Source organism: Gavia stellata, unplaced genomic scaffold, assembly GCF_030936135.1.
Source record: "Gavia stellata isolate bGavSte3 unplaced genomic scaffold, bGavSte3.hap2 HAP2_SCAFFOLD_42, whole genome shotgun sequence".
Taxonomy (NCBI): Eukaryota; Metazoa; Chordata; class Aves; order Gaviiformes; family Gaviidae; genus Gavia; species Gavia stellata.
Genome location: NW_026776913.1, coordinates 1,806,519 through 1,820,749, shown reverse-complemented (window position 1 = coordinate 1,820,749; position 14,231 = coordinate 1,806,519). Strand labels below are relative to the sequence as shown.

Sequence of the window (14,231 nt, the reverse complement as noted above, 5' to 3'; positions counted from 1 at the left end):
ACATGAGCCGGCAATGGGTGCTCTCAGCCCAGAAGGCCAACCATATCCTGGGCTGCATCAAAAGAAGTGAGGCCAGCAGGTCGAGGGAGGTGATTCTGCCCCTCTACTCTGCGCTGGTGAGACCCCACCTGGAGTCCTGCATCCAACTCTGGAGCCCTCAGCACAGGAAAGACATGGACCTGGTGGAGAGGTTCCAGAGGAGGCCACAAAAATGATCAGAGGGATAGAACACCTCTCCTATGAAGGAAGGCTGTTTAGCCTGGAGAAGAGAAGGCTCTGGGGAGACCTTATCGCAGCCTTTCAACGCTTAAAGAGGACTTATAAGAAAGATGGGGACAAAGCTTTTAGCAGGGCCTGTTGCGATAGGACAAGGGCTAATGGTTTTAAACTAAGAGAGGATAGATTTAGAGCAGCTATAAGGAAGAAATCTTTTCTGACAAGGATGGTGAAACACTGGGACAGGTTGCTCAGAGAGGTGGTAGATGCCCCATCCCTGGAAACATTCCAGGTCAGGTTGGATGGGGATCTGAGCAACCTGATCTTGTGGAAGACATCCCTGCTCATTGCAGGGGGGTTGGACTAGATGACCTCTAAAGGTCCCTCCAACTCAAACTATTCTATGATTCTGGGATTCTATGAAACTCTCCTCGGTAGTTCCCAATGAACAAGACAAGGGGTGGTGAACAAAGATTAAAACCACATAAAATTCCATCTGAATGCAAGAAAACACTTTTTGTTTGTGAGGGTGGTCAAACAATGGAACAAGTTGCCCAGAGAGGTGGTGGCATCTCCATCCTTGGAGATCTTCCAAACCCACCTAGACAAGGTCGTGAGCAACCTGCTCCAGCTGACCCTGCCTCAACTGGGGGTTGAACTAGATAATCTCCAGAGGCCCCTCCCGACCTCAACTATGCCGTGAGAATGAAGGAAAAAAGTAAGAGAGAAAGAAGTGAACAGCACATAGCCTTGACCAGAACTACAGTGGGATCCTGTGGAGAGGACGCACGCAGGAGCAGAGAAGTGTGAGGAAGGAGTGTCCAAGAAGAACTGTTATGTACGGATTGACCCTTCCCATTGCCCACCCGCCCTGCGCCTCTCAGGGTTGGGGTGGGTAGAAGAACTGGGAATGAAGGAGTAATGTGAATCTGGGAAAAAGGAGCGGGGTGGGGAAATGTTCTTTAATATTTCTGTTAGAGCTTTTCACTATGCAAATCTCTTTTAATTGACAATAAATTAAATTTCTCTTCCCCAAGTCAGCTCTTCTTTGCCGGTGACAGGAATTAGTAAGCGATCTCCCTGTCTTCACTTTGACCCTTGAGCTAGTCCATCTTATTTTCTCCCTTGGCCCTATTGAGTAGGGGGAGGGACTGAGCAGCTGGGTTGGTGTCTGGCTGCTGGTCAAAGTCAACCCACCACAGGACCACATCAGGACTGCTGTGTCTAGTATGGGGCTCCCCAGCACAAGAAGGACCCTGACAGCCTGGAGCGAGTCCTGCAGAGGCCAGAAGGATGGTTGGGGCCTGGAGCACGCAATGGAGAAGGAGAGGCTGAGAGAGAGGTTTTTGAGAAATCCCTCAGAGCCAAACAGGGGAGCAAGGACGCAGGCCAGTTGGTGGGTGATCAGTCGATGGAGATTTTCAATATTTGTCGAGACAAGGCCATGAGCACCTGATGTAGCTGGAGCTGTCTGAGAATGGGCTGGGCTGAGAGTCCAGCTGTGGCAAGAGCTGTGGGAATCAGTGTGTAGTAAATGTCAGTGGGAACCTGGTTTCCTTTCTGTTAATAATGGCAGTGGAGCTGGGTATCACCGAGCCTCGGAGGAGGACAGAGGTGACCACGCAGCAAAGGTTCCTCCTCAGGGCTCTGCTGTATGGGCAGAGACGGAAATGGTGGGAGTGTGGGACTGGTTTGGGACAATTTTCCAGTGGAACTGCAGAGTCCTTGTTTGTGGGTAGCTCGATTTAATGCTTTGCTTTTGGGGCACGTTCCCTTTGAGGGAGTTACACCTTCTGAGTCTCCAGTCATTCCAACCCCAGGGCACAGCGTGAGTCCCCATGTTCTCCTGACACCTCTGATATATGCTAGGAGTACTGTCATATATGTAGCAAGCTGAGGAGATAATGGGGAGCTCATGGACCATCTGCACCACCACTGGCCATCAAGAAGAGAGCTTTTAAAACCAGAACTTTTTTTTTCCAATGGAACGCAACCTTACCATGAGCTTAACCCCAAAAACACTGAGAACAAAAGGAGAACAGAAACTTTAAAAGACCAACTCCAAGGATATTTTCTTGGAAGCAACTTTGTAGGAAGAAACCAGCCTTCAGGCACTGCACCTGGGACATCCCCTTTTATTGAAAAGCTGCCATTGGACAGGCCACAGCTGACATAGTGTTGAGCAAGGGTGACCCATGACACCACCAACACTCAACACAAGGAGTATAAACCAAGAAAATTTTTCATGAGTAGAATTATCACAAGAGGAAAAACCCGACTTGTGGCCTAAGAGAATCTCTGGGAAATGTGGAGAGGAGGGGAGGCAGGTTATTGTTGGTGAAACAGCATCCATGGGGTCAGGTTCCATAAGGAATCCTTGAGCTCCTGGTTCCTCATGCTGTAGATGAGGGGGTTCACTGCTGGAGGCACCACCGAGTACAGAAATGACACCACCAGGTCCAAGGATGGGGAGGAGATGGAGGGGGGCTTCAGGTGGGCAAACACTGCAGTGATGAGAAACAGGGAGACCACGGCCAGGTGAGGGAGGCACGTGGAAAAGGCTTTGTGCCGTCCCTGCTCAGAGGGGATCCTCAGAACGGCCCTCAAGATCTGCACGTAGGACAGCACAATGAAAACAAAACAGCCAAAACTGAAAAAAGCAGTAACCACAAGAAGCCCAGCTTCCCTGAGGTAGGCATCTGAGCAGAAGAGCTTGATGATCTGTGGAATTTCACAGAAGAACTGGTCCATGGCATTGCCTTTGCAGAGAGGTAGTGAAAATATATTGGCTGTGTGAAGAAGGGAATTGAGCAACCCACTGCCCCAGGCAGCTGCTGCCATGTGGACACAAGCTCTGCTGCCCAGGAGGGTCCCGTAGTGCAGGGGTTTGCAGATGGCAATGTAGCGGTCATAGGACATGACAGTGAGTAGATAAAACTCTGCTGACATGAAAAGGACAAACAGAAAGACTTGAGCAGCACATCCCAAGTAGGAAATGGCCCTGGTGTCCCAGAGGGATTTGGCCATGGCTTTGGGGACAGTGGTGGAGATGGAGCCCAGGTCGAGGAGGGAGAGGTTGAGGAGGAAGAAGTACATGGGGCTGTGGAGGTGGTGGTCACAGACTATGGCGGTGATGATGAGGCCATTGCCCAGGAGGGCAGCCAGGTAGATGCCCAGGAAGAGGCAGAAGTGCAAGAGCTGCAGCTCCCGCGTGTCTGTGAAGGCCAGGAGGAGGAACTGGGTGATGGAGCTGCTGTTGGACATTTTCTGTCTCTTGGTCTGGGGGCTCTGTCCAAAAAAGGAAAAAACAGGAAAAATTAGGACAGATTTCTCTGAGAAAACCCACTCCATTTTTCATCGCAACCCCACGCACTTGGAATACATTTCCATTCTCTAGTTTGTGCTGGCTGAGTGTGCTGTGAGGAGCAGGAGCTCTGCCCTTCTGCTGCTGAGGAGTCAGCTTTGCTCTGCTGCAGTGGGTACATGGGAGCTGACTTGTGACATCTCCGATGTTCACAGGGGATGTCAGATGTATTACATCTTTCATGGAAAAGTTCAATATCTGCACTCATGACTTGAAAGAATGTGGGCTGGAGCAGAGATACCCAGCATGTCTTTTTAATAATTTTGTCTATGTTTTTTCACAGAGCTGCAGTGTCCATCAGCCATTTTGCAATCCACCCTGTGCTTTTGCTTGTGCTGCCTTGGAGATGACTTCAGACACAAATTACTCTTTTAAAAAAAAACCCTAAACCTGCACTCTGATGAGACCAGAGGAGTCCTGTTTCAAAGGACAGCTCTGCAAACTCTTCTCCAGCCCAGCCCAGAGGTGGAGCTGTGATGGAGATGGCAGGACACGACCCCTCCCAGAGAGAAGCAACTGACTCTGCGAGGAGAGTGCCGACCCCCAAGGAAAGGCTCCGCACTCCCGAGGATCCCACAGCAGAGCTGCGCCTTTCTGGGGGGCAGCTTACAAGCCCTACAGGACAGGCAAAGCAGAGACTCGGGGGTCCCTCCGATGGGAGGTTCTACAGAGAGAGTCAGCTCATTGCCCCGCAGACAGTGCCCAGCAGACATCTGCAGGGAAACACAGAAAGAGAGCTGCCTGAGCGCACCCTCCCCCTGTGCTTGTTTGCAGTGTCCTCCCAACCCCGTCCCTGTCTCTGCTGCCTGCAGCTGTCCCTGCCAGGAGCTGGTTCTCTGTCCCCTGTGTCTCCTCCCTGGCAGTGCTCACACAGCCTATCCCACCCGCTGCCTGCTCAGCTCTGCCCTGCAGAGCCCTCCCTGCAGCAGGACACTGCCCAGGGGCATCTCTGGGTGTGCAGGCTCTGAGGGGAACATCAGACCAGCCCTGGCGAGGCTGGAAAAGTGACACTGATGCTGTCTGTGACCACGGCATGGTGATTTCCAATACTCCCCGCTTTATTCACCTCTAAGAGGAACAGACTTGGAATTTCAGTGCCTCCTCCGGAAATGAGAGATTAATTTCTATGTGCCATTGCCCACCCAGACAACCCAGAGGAGAAGAGTGAAAGACCAGGATCCTTCCCTTTCAGGCAGCCCCTGCCTTGCTGTGCTTCCTGAAAAGTCTCCTGGGAAGATCCTGCAGTGATGTGGAGCTGTGAGCAGCCCTGACCCACACAGCACCCTCTCAACAGCAGAAGGACCCTGCCCTGCGCTGAAGGGCCACTCACAGTGCCGTGGGGAGCTCCCTGGGCAGGCTGAGTGCTGACCCTGGCAGGCGGCAGAGTCCCTGCCCCAGCACCCAGCCCCGGGGGTGCAGGGACCCTGCTCGGAAGGACAGCCCTGGGCACCCCTGGCTGCACACCCACCTTCACACCCGGCAGCCGTCCCTGGCAGAAGGCAGCCCTCATGCCCTGTCCCTCTGATGGTGCAGCAGGGAAGCCCTGCTCTGGGGCACCTCCTTCTCCTCTACACTGGAGCACCTGTGGCACTTCTTCCTGAAAGCTCTCAGAGTTTGTGGGATGTGCCAGCATTAGGAGATCTGTCCGTGAACTGTACCTAAATTGCCCCACACCCAGAGACTTACCGTGTCAAGGGCTGTGAAGATTTCTCCTCCAGTGAGCTCGCCTCTGTCCTCCCACCCCAGACTGCCTTTAACCTCTCTCTGCCTTGATCCTCTCCCCTCGGTGCCTGCAGGCAGTGCCCTCAGCCCTGCTGCGCTCTGCAGAGGAGCTGCTCCTGGGCAGAGCTGTCTCTCCGCAGTGATGCCCGCTTGCCATGAGCTCCCTCCATCCCAGGAGCCCGGCCCAGCTCAGCAGCAGAGGAGCAGCCCAAGGCGGCACTTTCTCTGCCCCTCGGGGCTCCCCCCAGGGGTCCCTGGGGCTCCAGGGGAACCTGCTGTGAAACAGGCTGGAGCAATCACTGAGGTTCCCTCCCGCAGCTGGGGAGAGACACTCCTTTCCAGCACTGACATTTCTCCTATCAGGAAAAGAGTCAGGCATGAGAATCACGTTTTGTTTGTTTCATCATTAGACAGGACACCAGGAAGGTGACAGGCAGGGATCTAATTTCTGCAAGCTAGGGGCATGTCTTCAGTTGACTGAATTCAGACATTTCTTTCTGGGTTTGTAGTCCTCGGGATAAAAAGACATCCAGAATACTTTTGTCCAAGCCATCTCTCTCCTCTGAAGCAAAGCCTTTGCTCACCCAGGCTCTTGGACACTTGATAACAGGTTCCCCTATGGCAAGTATGACCCTGCCTGATGCCACAGCTGTGGTGCTTCAGCCCAGATGTGCAGCAATGCCCTCAGCCAGGGCCACGGACAGGACAAACTGGAGCCGTTACTGTGGGAGACAGAGCTGTGACCTGATGGCAGAGCTCAGTCCAGCTGGTCTTCAAGGACAGCATCCTCCAAGCTCTGCAATAACCCAGACTGTAACTCAAAGGAAACTAGAAAGGGCACCATAATGAGTGTTTACTACTTCAGGAACAGTTGAAGAAGAAAACCAAGGTACTCTGTGGTCACTGCTGAGTTTCATAAGAGCAGGTGTAGACAGAGCTGAGATTCTCTCTTATCCTCTTTGCCTCAGTGTTCCCCAGCAAGGTCTCGCAGGACTCTGTGGCTCAGGGCAGGACCCTGAAGGAGATCAGCCAGTGGTGGATGGGGATCAAGTCAGGGGTCACCTGAGCAAACGCAACCCTTACCAGTCTATGGGACAAGCGGGGCGGCATCCCAGGGAGCTGAGAGGGCAAGCCAATCTCACAGTGATGACACTCTCCATCATCTTTAGAGGGTGATGGAGGCTGGGGGGACTCCCTGATGACTGGCAGCACCCAAACATGGCACGCACCTTTCAAAAATGCACAACAGATGAGCAGTGAAACTCAAGGCTGTGCTCCAGAGTGTGTCCATTCACTCAGATCCCATTTCTGGGTGGCTGAAAAAGGTGGTGTCTGGTTTTACTCAGGGTAGTGTGTGTCTCGCCATCCTCTTTGCTTTCTGTGATGAAAGGACAGGATTGCTGGGCGTGGGGAGAGCAGTGGTTGTCTTTTAACCTGGAAGTCAGTGAAGTTTTCAGCATCATCTCCCACATTATTCTTGTGCCCAAGTTAGGATATGATGGCCTGCGTGGGTGAGTCAGTAGATGGCTAAAACAACAGTCGGATGGTGGAGCTCAGAGGGATGAGGTCAATGTGTGGTACTCTGCCTGGAGGCATCTAGCTAAAAGGGTCCTGCAAGAGTCTGTCGTGCTACCTGCTCTGTTTCATGTGTTTTTAATGACCTGCAGGAGATGAGAGAGTTCATTTTCATAGCATTTGTAGATGCAACTATATTGAGGAGAGCAGAAACTACACTGCAGTCCACAGCTGCCATCCCAAAGGACATAGACAGGCCAGAGGGATGGGCAAAAAGTAGAAAAATAAAATCATAGAATCATTTAGGTTGGAAAAGACCTTTAAGACCACCGAGTCCCACTGTTAACCTGACACTACCATGTCCACCACTAAACCAAGTCCCTAAGCGCCACATCTACGCATCTTTGAAATACCCCAGGGATGGTGACTTAACCACTTCCCTGCACAGCCTGTTCCTAGGCTTGATAACCCTTTTGGTGAAGAAATTTTTCCTAATATCCAATCTAAAGCTCCCCTGGCACAACTTGAGGCCGTTTCCTCTTGTCCTATCACTTGTTACCTGGGAAAAGAGACCAACACCCACCTCACTACAACCTCCTTTTAGGTAGTTGTAGAGAGCGATAAGGTCTCCCTGAGCCTACTTTTCTCCAGTTCCCTTAGCCATTCCTCATAACACTTGTTCTCTGGACCCTTCATCAGCTTCATTGGTCTTTGTTGGACACGCTCCAGCACCTCAATGTCCTTCTTGTAGTGACGGGCCCAAAACTGAACACAGCAGTCGAGGTGCAGACTAACCAGCGCCGAGTACAGGGGGACAATCACCTCCTTGCTCCTGCTGGCCACACTATTTCTGATACAAGCCAGGATGCCGTTGGCCTTCTTGTCCTCCTGGGCACACTGCTGGCTCATATTCAGCCAGCTGTCGATCAACACCCCCAGGTCCTCTTCTGCGGGGCAGCTTTCCAGCCACTCTTTCCCAAGCCTGGAGCGTTGCATGGGGTTGTTGTGACCCAAGTGCAGGACCCGGCATTTGGCCTTGCTGAATCTCATACAACGGGCCTCGGCCTGTCCAGATCCCTCTGCAGAGCCTTCCGACCCTCGAGCAGATCAACACTCCTGCCCAACTTGGTGTCATCTGCAAACTTACTGAGGGTGCACTCGATCCCCTCATCCAGATCGTCCATAAATATATTAAACAAGACCAACCCCAAACCTGAGCCCTGGGGGACACCACTTGTGACCGGCTGCCAACTGGACTGAACTCCATTCACCACAACCCTTTGGGGCCTGGCCATCCAAGCCATTTTTTTACCCAGCAAAGAGTACCCCCATCCAAGCCATGAGCAGCCAGTTTCTCCAGGCAAATGCGCTAGGAAACGGTGCCAAAGGCTTTACTTATGTCCAGGTAAATAATACCCACAGTCTTTCCCTCGTCCAATAAATGGGTTACCTTGTACTAGAAGGAGATACAGGTATCAGTAGCTGCAATGGTATCTCCATCTGCAGTGGCATCTGCACCTGTATGGGCACCTGCAATCATCTATGCATCTGTAATCCTCTCTGTATCTGCAATGGTGTCTCCATCTGCCATGCTACCTGCATCTGCAATGGTATCTCCATCTGCAATTAAATTTTCTCTGCATCTCCAAAGGTACCTTCCTCTGAATTGGTATCTCTATCAGCAATGCTACCTCTGTCTGCAAGGGTATCTGCAACACTATCGCGCCTCCAATTTTGTGTACATCTGCTATGGCGTATGCTCAGAATCTGGAGTGGCATTTGTACCTCTAGTGGCATCTTCATCTGCAATCGCATCCGAAACGGTGTGTGTTTCAGCAAGGGCATCTGCAGTGGTATCTGTGTCTGCCGTGGCATCTACAGTGTCATCTGCTTCTGCAAGGGAATCTGCAGTGGTATCTCTCATGGTATGGGTAGTGTTGTCTCTGCCTGTATTGGTATCGGTGTCTGTCATGGTGTCTAGATGGGTACCGGTATGTCTAATTGTACCTGCATCTGCGTCTCTTCTGGCATCTGTGCGTGTATCTTCAATTGTATTTGTAGCAGCACCCGTATGTTTAACCCTGCCTCTATCAGTCATGGCACCTCTATCGGTAATGGTATCACGAGCAGTAGCTGTAGTTGTAGGTGTAATGGAATGTGGGCTTGTGTCTGTGACTGTACTTGTATCTGCGATTGTACGTGTGATTGTATCTTGATCTGTAATTGTATCTGCAATTGTATGTGTAATGATTTGTGTGACTGGTCATGTAGCTCTACTTGTGCATGTTATGGTGTCTCCGACTCTAATTGTATCAGTAATTAGATCTATTTTATGCCTGTATCTGCAATTGAACGTGTGTATGTGTCTTTTAATTATAATGGTGGCTCTGTGTGCTGGTTTTGGCTGGGATAGAGTTAATTTTCTTTGTGGCAGCATGTATGGTGCTATGCTTTGGATTTGTAATGACAACAGCTTTGATAACACACCGATGGTTTAGTTATTGCTGAACAGCGCTTACTGTCATGAAAATTCAAGACTGGCCAGTGCCGACCGAGCAGAGAGGCTAGGACGCAACGTAAGGAATTAGAAGGGTAAATCTTTGTTCATGCGCATGAGGAGTCCCAGCCAAATTGGGGCACCCCGAACGAGGTTTTACATGGGCTTCCCATACCCTTCAAGCTCTCGGGGAATTTTTATGGTACCCCGTGAGGTAAATTAAACAGACTTTTGTGCTTAAATATGACAGAAATATTTAATGACCAATGCATCGGTCAGAGTCCTACCGCAACAAGCGTTTCTACAAGGAGTCTGCAAATACGCGTCACAAGCAGATTCCTTACCTACACTTGCACCAGCCCAGCTCTGCTGCCCAAAGTTTGCCCCTGAGCTTGGGCCCCTGAGCGCTCCCACTCCAGGATGGCTACAAGACAATGCGGAGGCTGTTGCTGATCTCATCACCCAGGGAAACTTCACTCCCTTACAGGAAGTCCTTCTGTTTCTGGCATCCCTGCTTCCAGCCAGTTTAACCCCTTCTGCAGCTGGGCCTCCTTGCCCTCCCTGCCAGATCATTCCTGGGTCACAAATGACCCCTGCTGAGCAATCGTAAATTGAATTTCCCCTCCATATGCAAGGGGCCAGCTGCATGGGGGTAGGGGGCTGCTCAGTGCTGGTCTGTCCAAACCCTGAGCCTGATCTCCATGCTCTGTCCACTGTCTTATTAAACTCTGCTCCGGCTATTTGCTGGGTGAGAGTGCTCACTATTGCCTGTGTGTTTGGGGCGAATGCATGTACACGCTTTGCTGGTGAAATCCAGGGGCTGGCTGCAGCAGGAGGACACCAGGGTGTGGAGAGAGGCAGGGCTGGAGCTGCCAAGTGGATAACGGCCCCGGGTCTGGGCAGGGCACTTGGGCAGACCCAAGCGCAGGCCCACACTGGAGGGACCGTGAGGACCGTTCCCGTGGGTAAGCGCTGCAGGATCTGCACAGACCACTTGTCACCTGCACACCAGACCAGCTTGAGAAGGGAGCGGGATGGAGCCGGTTGTGATACTCATGCCTGTGTGTGTTCTGCCGGTGCTGTGGGTGCTGCAAAGGTGCTGTTCCCTGCTGGAGTTGGTCAGGTGTGTCCATCTGTATTTCCTCGCCGAGACCGGCATTTAACAATTTCCTTTGAGTGATTCCCCGTTGGGTGACCTCTCACTTTGGGAGGATCCAGTCACTGCCCACCCCAGGAACGTGCTGCCCCTGCAGAACCCCCAGGCTCTCCAGGTAGCTGTAGATTCCCCTCCTGGAGGACGTCTTCTGCACAGTCGTATGTGGGACAGCCCTGGGTGTGTAACTCAGTGCTCATTTACCATCTCCACGGTCACCATACACCAAAGGGTGAGCCCAAGATCCAGACCTGGGTCTCTAACAGCTGTGACAATGTGACCACGAGAGTTTCTCTCTCAATTCCAAGGAGAGAAAGGCCCTTTTGAGGTGAAATTCCTTGGGCCTGTTGCTGCCATCAGCTTTGGAAGAAGAGCCCAAACTTCAGTCAGCACACTGGGGAGATCCCATTTGATTTCAGAAATGCTATGAGAGTGTAGCTCTGTCCCAGTGAAAGACAGACTTTTATTTCAGAGCCAGGGAAGACAGAGCAGGCTCATTAATCAGCAGAAGTAAGGAGAATCTCAACATTTATGTAGAAACACAGTAAAGGCTAATAACAACAAAGATAATGAAAACAAAAAGGACAAAAGAGCAAACAAAGGACAGTCCAGCAATGGGATACATGGGAAACATCCCTAAAATCACTTTCTTCATGGCATCCTTGAGGTCCCGGTTCCTCATGCTGTAGATGAGGGGGTTCAAGGCTGGGGTCACCACCGAGTACAGCATTGCCATCACTGGATCCAGAGCTGCAGAGGAGATGGAGGGGGGCTTGAGGTAGGCGAATGTGCCAGTACAGGTAAACAGGGAGACCACGGCCAGGTGAGGGAGGCATGTGGAAAAGGCTTTGTGCCGTCCCTGCTCAGAGGGGATCCTCAACACGGCCCTCAAGATCTGCACATAGGACAGCAAGATGAATATAAAACAACCCCAGAATAGAAAAGCACTAAAACTAAGAGGCCCAGCTACCCTGAGGTAGGAGTCTGAGCAGGAGAGCTTGAGGACTGGGGGAATTTCACAGAAGAACTGGTCCAAGGCATTGCTTTCGCAAAGTGGTAGTGAAAATGTATTGGTAGTGTGAAGAAGAGAATTGAGAAACCCACTGCCCCAGGCAGCTGTTGCTATTTTGGCACAAGCTCTGCTGCCCAGGGGGCTCCCATAGTGCAGGGGTTTGCAGATGGCAATGTAGCGGTCGAAGGCCATGACAGTGAGAAGAAAAAATTCTGCTGACATCAAAAATAAAACAAAAAAGACTTGGGCAGCACATCCTGCATAGGAGATGGCCCTGGTGTCCCAGAGGGAATTGGCCATGGCTTTGGGGAGAGTGGTGGAGACGAAGCCCAGGTCGATGAAGGAAAGGTTGAGGAGGAAGAAGTACATGGGGCTGTGGAGGTGGTGGTCGCAGGCTATGGCGGTGATGATGAGGCCATTGCCCAGGAGGGCAGCCAGGTAGATGCCCAGGAAGAGGCAGAAGTGCAAGAGCTGCAGCTCCCGCGTGTCTGCGAATGCCAGGAGGAGGAACTGGGTGATGGAGCTGCTGTTGGACATTTGCTTTCTGTGGGCATTGGGACCTGTCCAAGGTGAAAAAGACAATGACAACTGAGGACAGACTTCTGTGAGGAAAATAACATGCCATTTGTCATAGAAATCCCCATCCCTGTGATGAATGAGGAACAAGCCAGCGCATTCCCCAGCCCTGGCAATTGAATGGCATGGTGCCTGACAGTTTAAAACAGAGCTTGGGCACCTACTTCCCATGAAGACACTTCCAGGGAAGGACACCCAGAGTCAGTGCCAGAACAGAAGCTGACCTGTACCCCCATCCATACCCCAGAGAGCAAGAGCATCACGGAAGGGTGGGGAAACAGGGAAGAAAACTGCAATGCTTCAAAAAAATGAGGTGAGGTCAGAAAGGCAGAGGGGCGTGCTATGAAGCCTTCTCCTTACCCAGCTGTGCTCACCACCTCTCAGATGGTGTCACTGTAGGGCAGGTGGTTTTAGTCTCTTTTTTGTGTACTGCATCCCAAGACACATCCACCTGGAAGGCAAGCTGCCCAGGGGATGACTCATAACGGGGACCCCATGGCCATGAAGGCAGAGGCTCTGCTGGGTAGGAGAGGAGACCAGGGGGTTGCTCTGGGGAAGGTATCTGCACTCCAGGGCATGGCAGGGAGGTGCCCGAATAGCCCCTGCCATGGCATTTCTGGTAGCAGCTCCTTCTCATTCCCTGCCCTTGTCTCTGCTGGAGATGTCCCTGCTGGAAGCTAATTCCCTGTCCCCATGTCTCTCTCCTACCATCTCTCGAAGACCCCATCCCACTCACCGTGTGCTCAGCTCTGCCCTGCAGACACCTCCTGGCACCAGGGTACTGCCCAGGGGCACCTCTGTCTGTGCCGGAGCTAAGGAGCAGATCAGACAAGAGCTAATGAGAAGTGGGGTCTCAGGGCCTTCCCCAGAACATAGAAATAAATTCCCATCTCCCACTGCCCTCCCAGACAACCAAGAGGAGAAAATGCAAAACACCGGCAGCTTCCCTTTCAGGTAACCGCCACATAGACCTTCCTTTTGAAAAGTGCCCTTGGAAATGTCCTGGGGGGTATGTGGAGCTGTGAGCAGCCCTGACCCAGGCAGCACCCTCTCAACAGCAGAAGGACCCTGCCCTGCCCTGAAGGGCCACCCACAGTGCCGTGGGGAGCTCCCCAGGAAAGGCTGAGTGCTGACCCTGGCAGGCGGCAGAGACCCTGCCCCAGCACCCAGCCCCGGGGGTGCAGGGACCCTGCTCGGAAGGACAGCCCTGGGCACCCCTGGCTGCACACCCACCTTCACACCCTGCAGCCGTCCCTGGCAGAAGGCAGCCCTCATGCCCTGTCCCTCTCATGGTGCAGCAGGGAAGCCCTGCTCTGGGGCACCTCCTCCTCCTCTACACTGGAGAACCTGTGGCACTTCTTCCTGAAAGGTCTCAGAGTTTGTGGGATGTGCCAGCATTAGGAGATCTGCCCGTGAACTGTACCTAAATTGCCCTGCAGCCAGAGACTTACCGTGTCAAGGGCTGTGAAGATTTCTCCTCCAGTGAGCTCGCCTCTGTCCTCCCACCCCAGACTGCCTTTAACCTCTCTCTGCCTTGATCCTCTCCCCTCGGTGCCTGCAGGCAGTGCCCTCAGCCCTGCTGCGCTCTGCAGAGGAGCTGCTCCTGGGCAGAGCTGTCTCTCGGCAGTGATGCCCGCTTGCCATGAGCTCCCTCCATCCCAGGAGCCCGGCCCAGCTCAGCAGCAGAGGAGCAGCCCAAGGCGGCACTTTCTCTGCCCCTCGGGGCTCCCCCCAGGGGTCCCTGGGGCTCCAGGGGAACCTGCTGTGAAACAGGCTGGAGCAATCACTGAGGTTCCCTCCCGCAGCTGGGGAGAGACACTTCTTCCCAGCACTGACATTTCCCTGCTGAGAGACAGAGTCACGCCTAAATATCACCTTTTCTTGGCCCATCTTTAGACAGGACAGCCAGACAGGGACAGGCAGGGATCTCCTTTACCCCTGCTGAGGGAAGGGATGCAGCTGAGCCCGACAAGGCATCTCATCCTGGGTTTGGAGTGCTGGGGCTGAAGGGCACTCAGCTCCCTCCCATGCACACCACAGACCCACAGCAGGTGGGATTCCTCCTGCCCCCCTTCAGGTGGACACACAATAGGCACCTGCATGTGAGCTCCTGCTCTCAGCTCCCATGGTAATTAATGGAGCTGGAGGCCAGGAGTGAGCTGTTCAGATGCAGTTG

At 52.7% G+C, this 14,231-nt stretch overlaps 2 protein-coding genes across 2 annotated transcripts; both read right to left on the bottom strand.

Annotated features, from left to right (window-relative positions):
- Positions 1 to 2,544: 2,544 nt before the first annotated feature.
- LOC132321481 (olfactory receptor 14A16-like) lies at positions 2,545 to 3,720 on the bottom strand. Its single transcript, XM_059834972.1, has 2 exons — positions 3,700 to 3,720; positions 2,545 to 3,504 (listed from the first exon to the last, which is right to left on the bottom strand). The coding sequence occupies exons 1-2, from the start codon at positions 3,718 to 3,720 to the stop codon at positions 2,545 to 2,547; spliced, it is 981 nt and encodes a 326-aa protein (XP_059690955.1).
- A 536-nt stretch (positions 3,721 to 4,256) lies between these two features.
- LOC132321480 (olfactory receptor 1F1-like) lies at positions 4,257 to 12,016 on the bottom strand. The gene is made up of 3 exons (XM_059834971.1): positions 11,602 to 12,016; positions 11,091 to 11,217; positions 4,257 to 4,293 (listed from the first exon to the last, which is right to left on the bottom strand). The coding sequence occupies exons 1-3, from the start codon at positions 12,014 to 12,016 to the stop codon at positions 4,257 to 4,259; spliced, it is 579 nt and encodes a 192-aa protein (XP_059690954.1).
- Between the last annotated feature and the right edge of the window lie 2,215 nt (positions 12,017 to 14,231).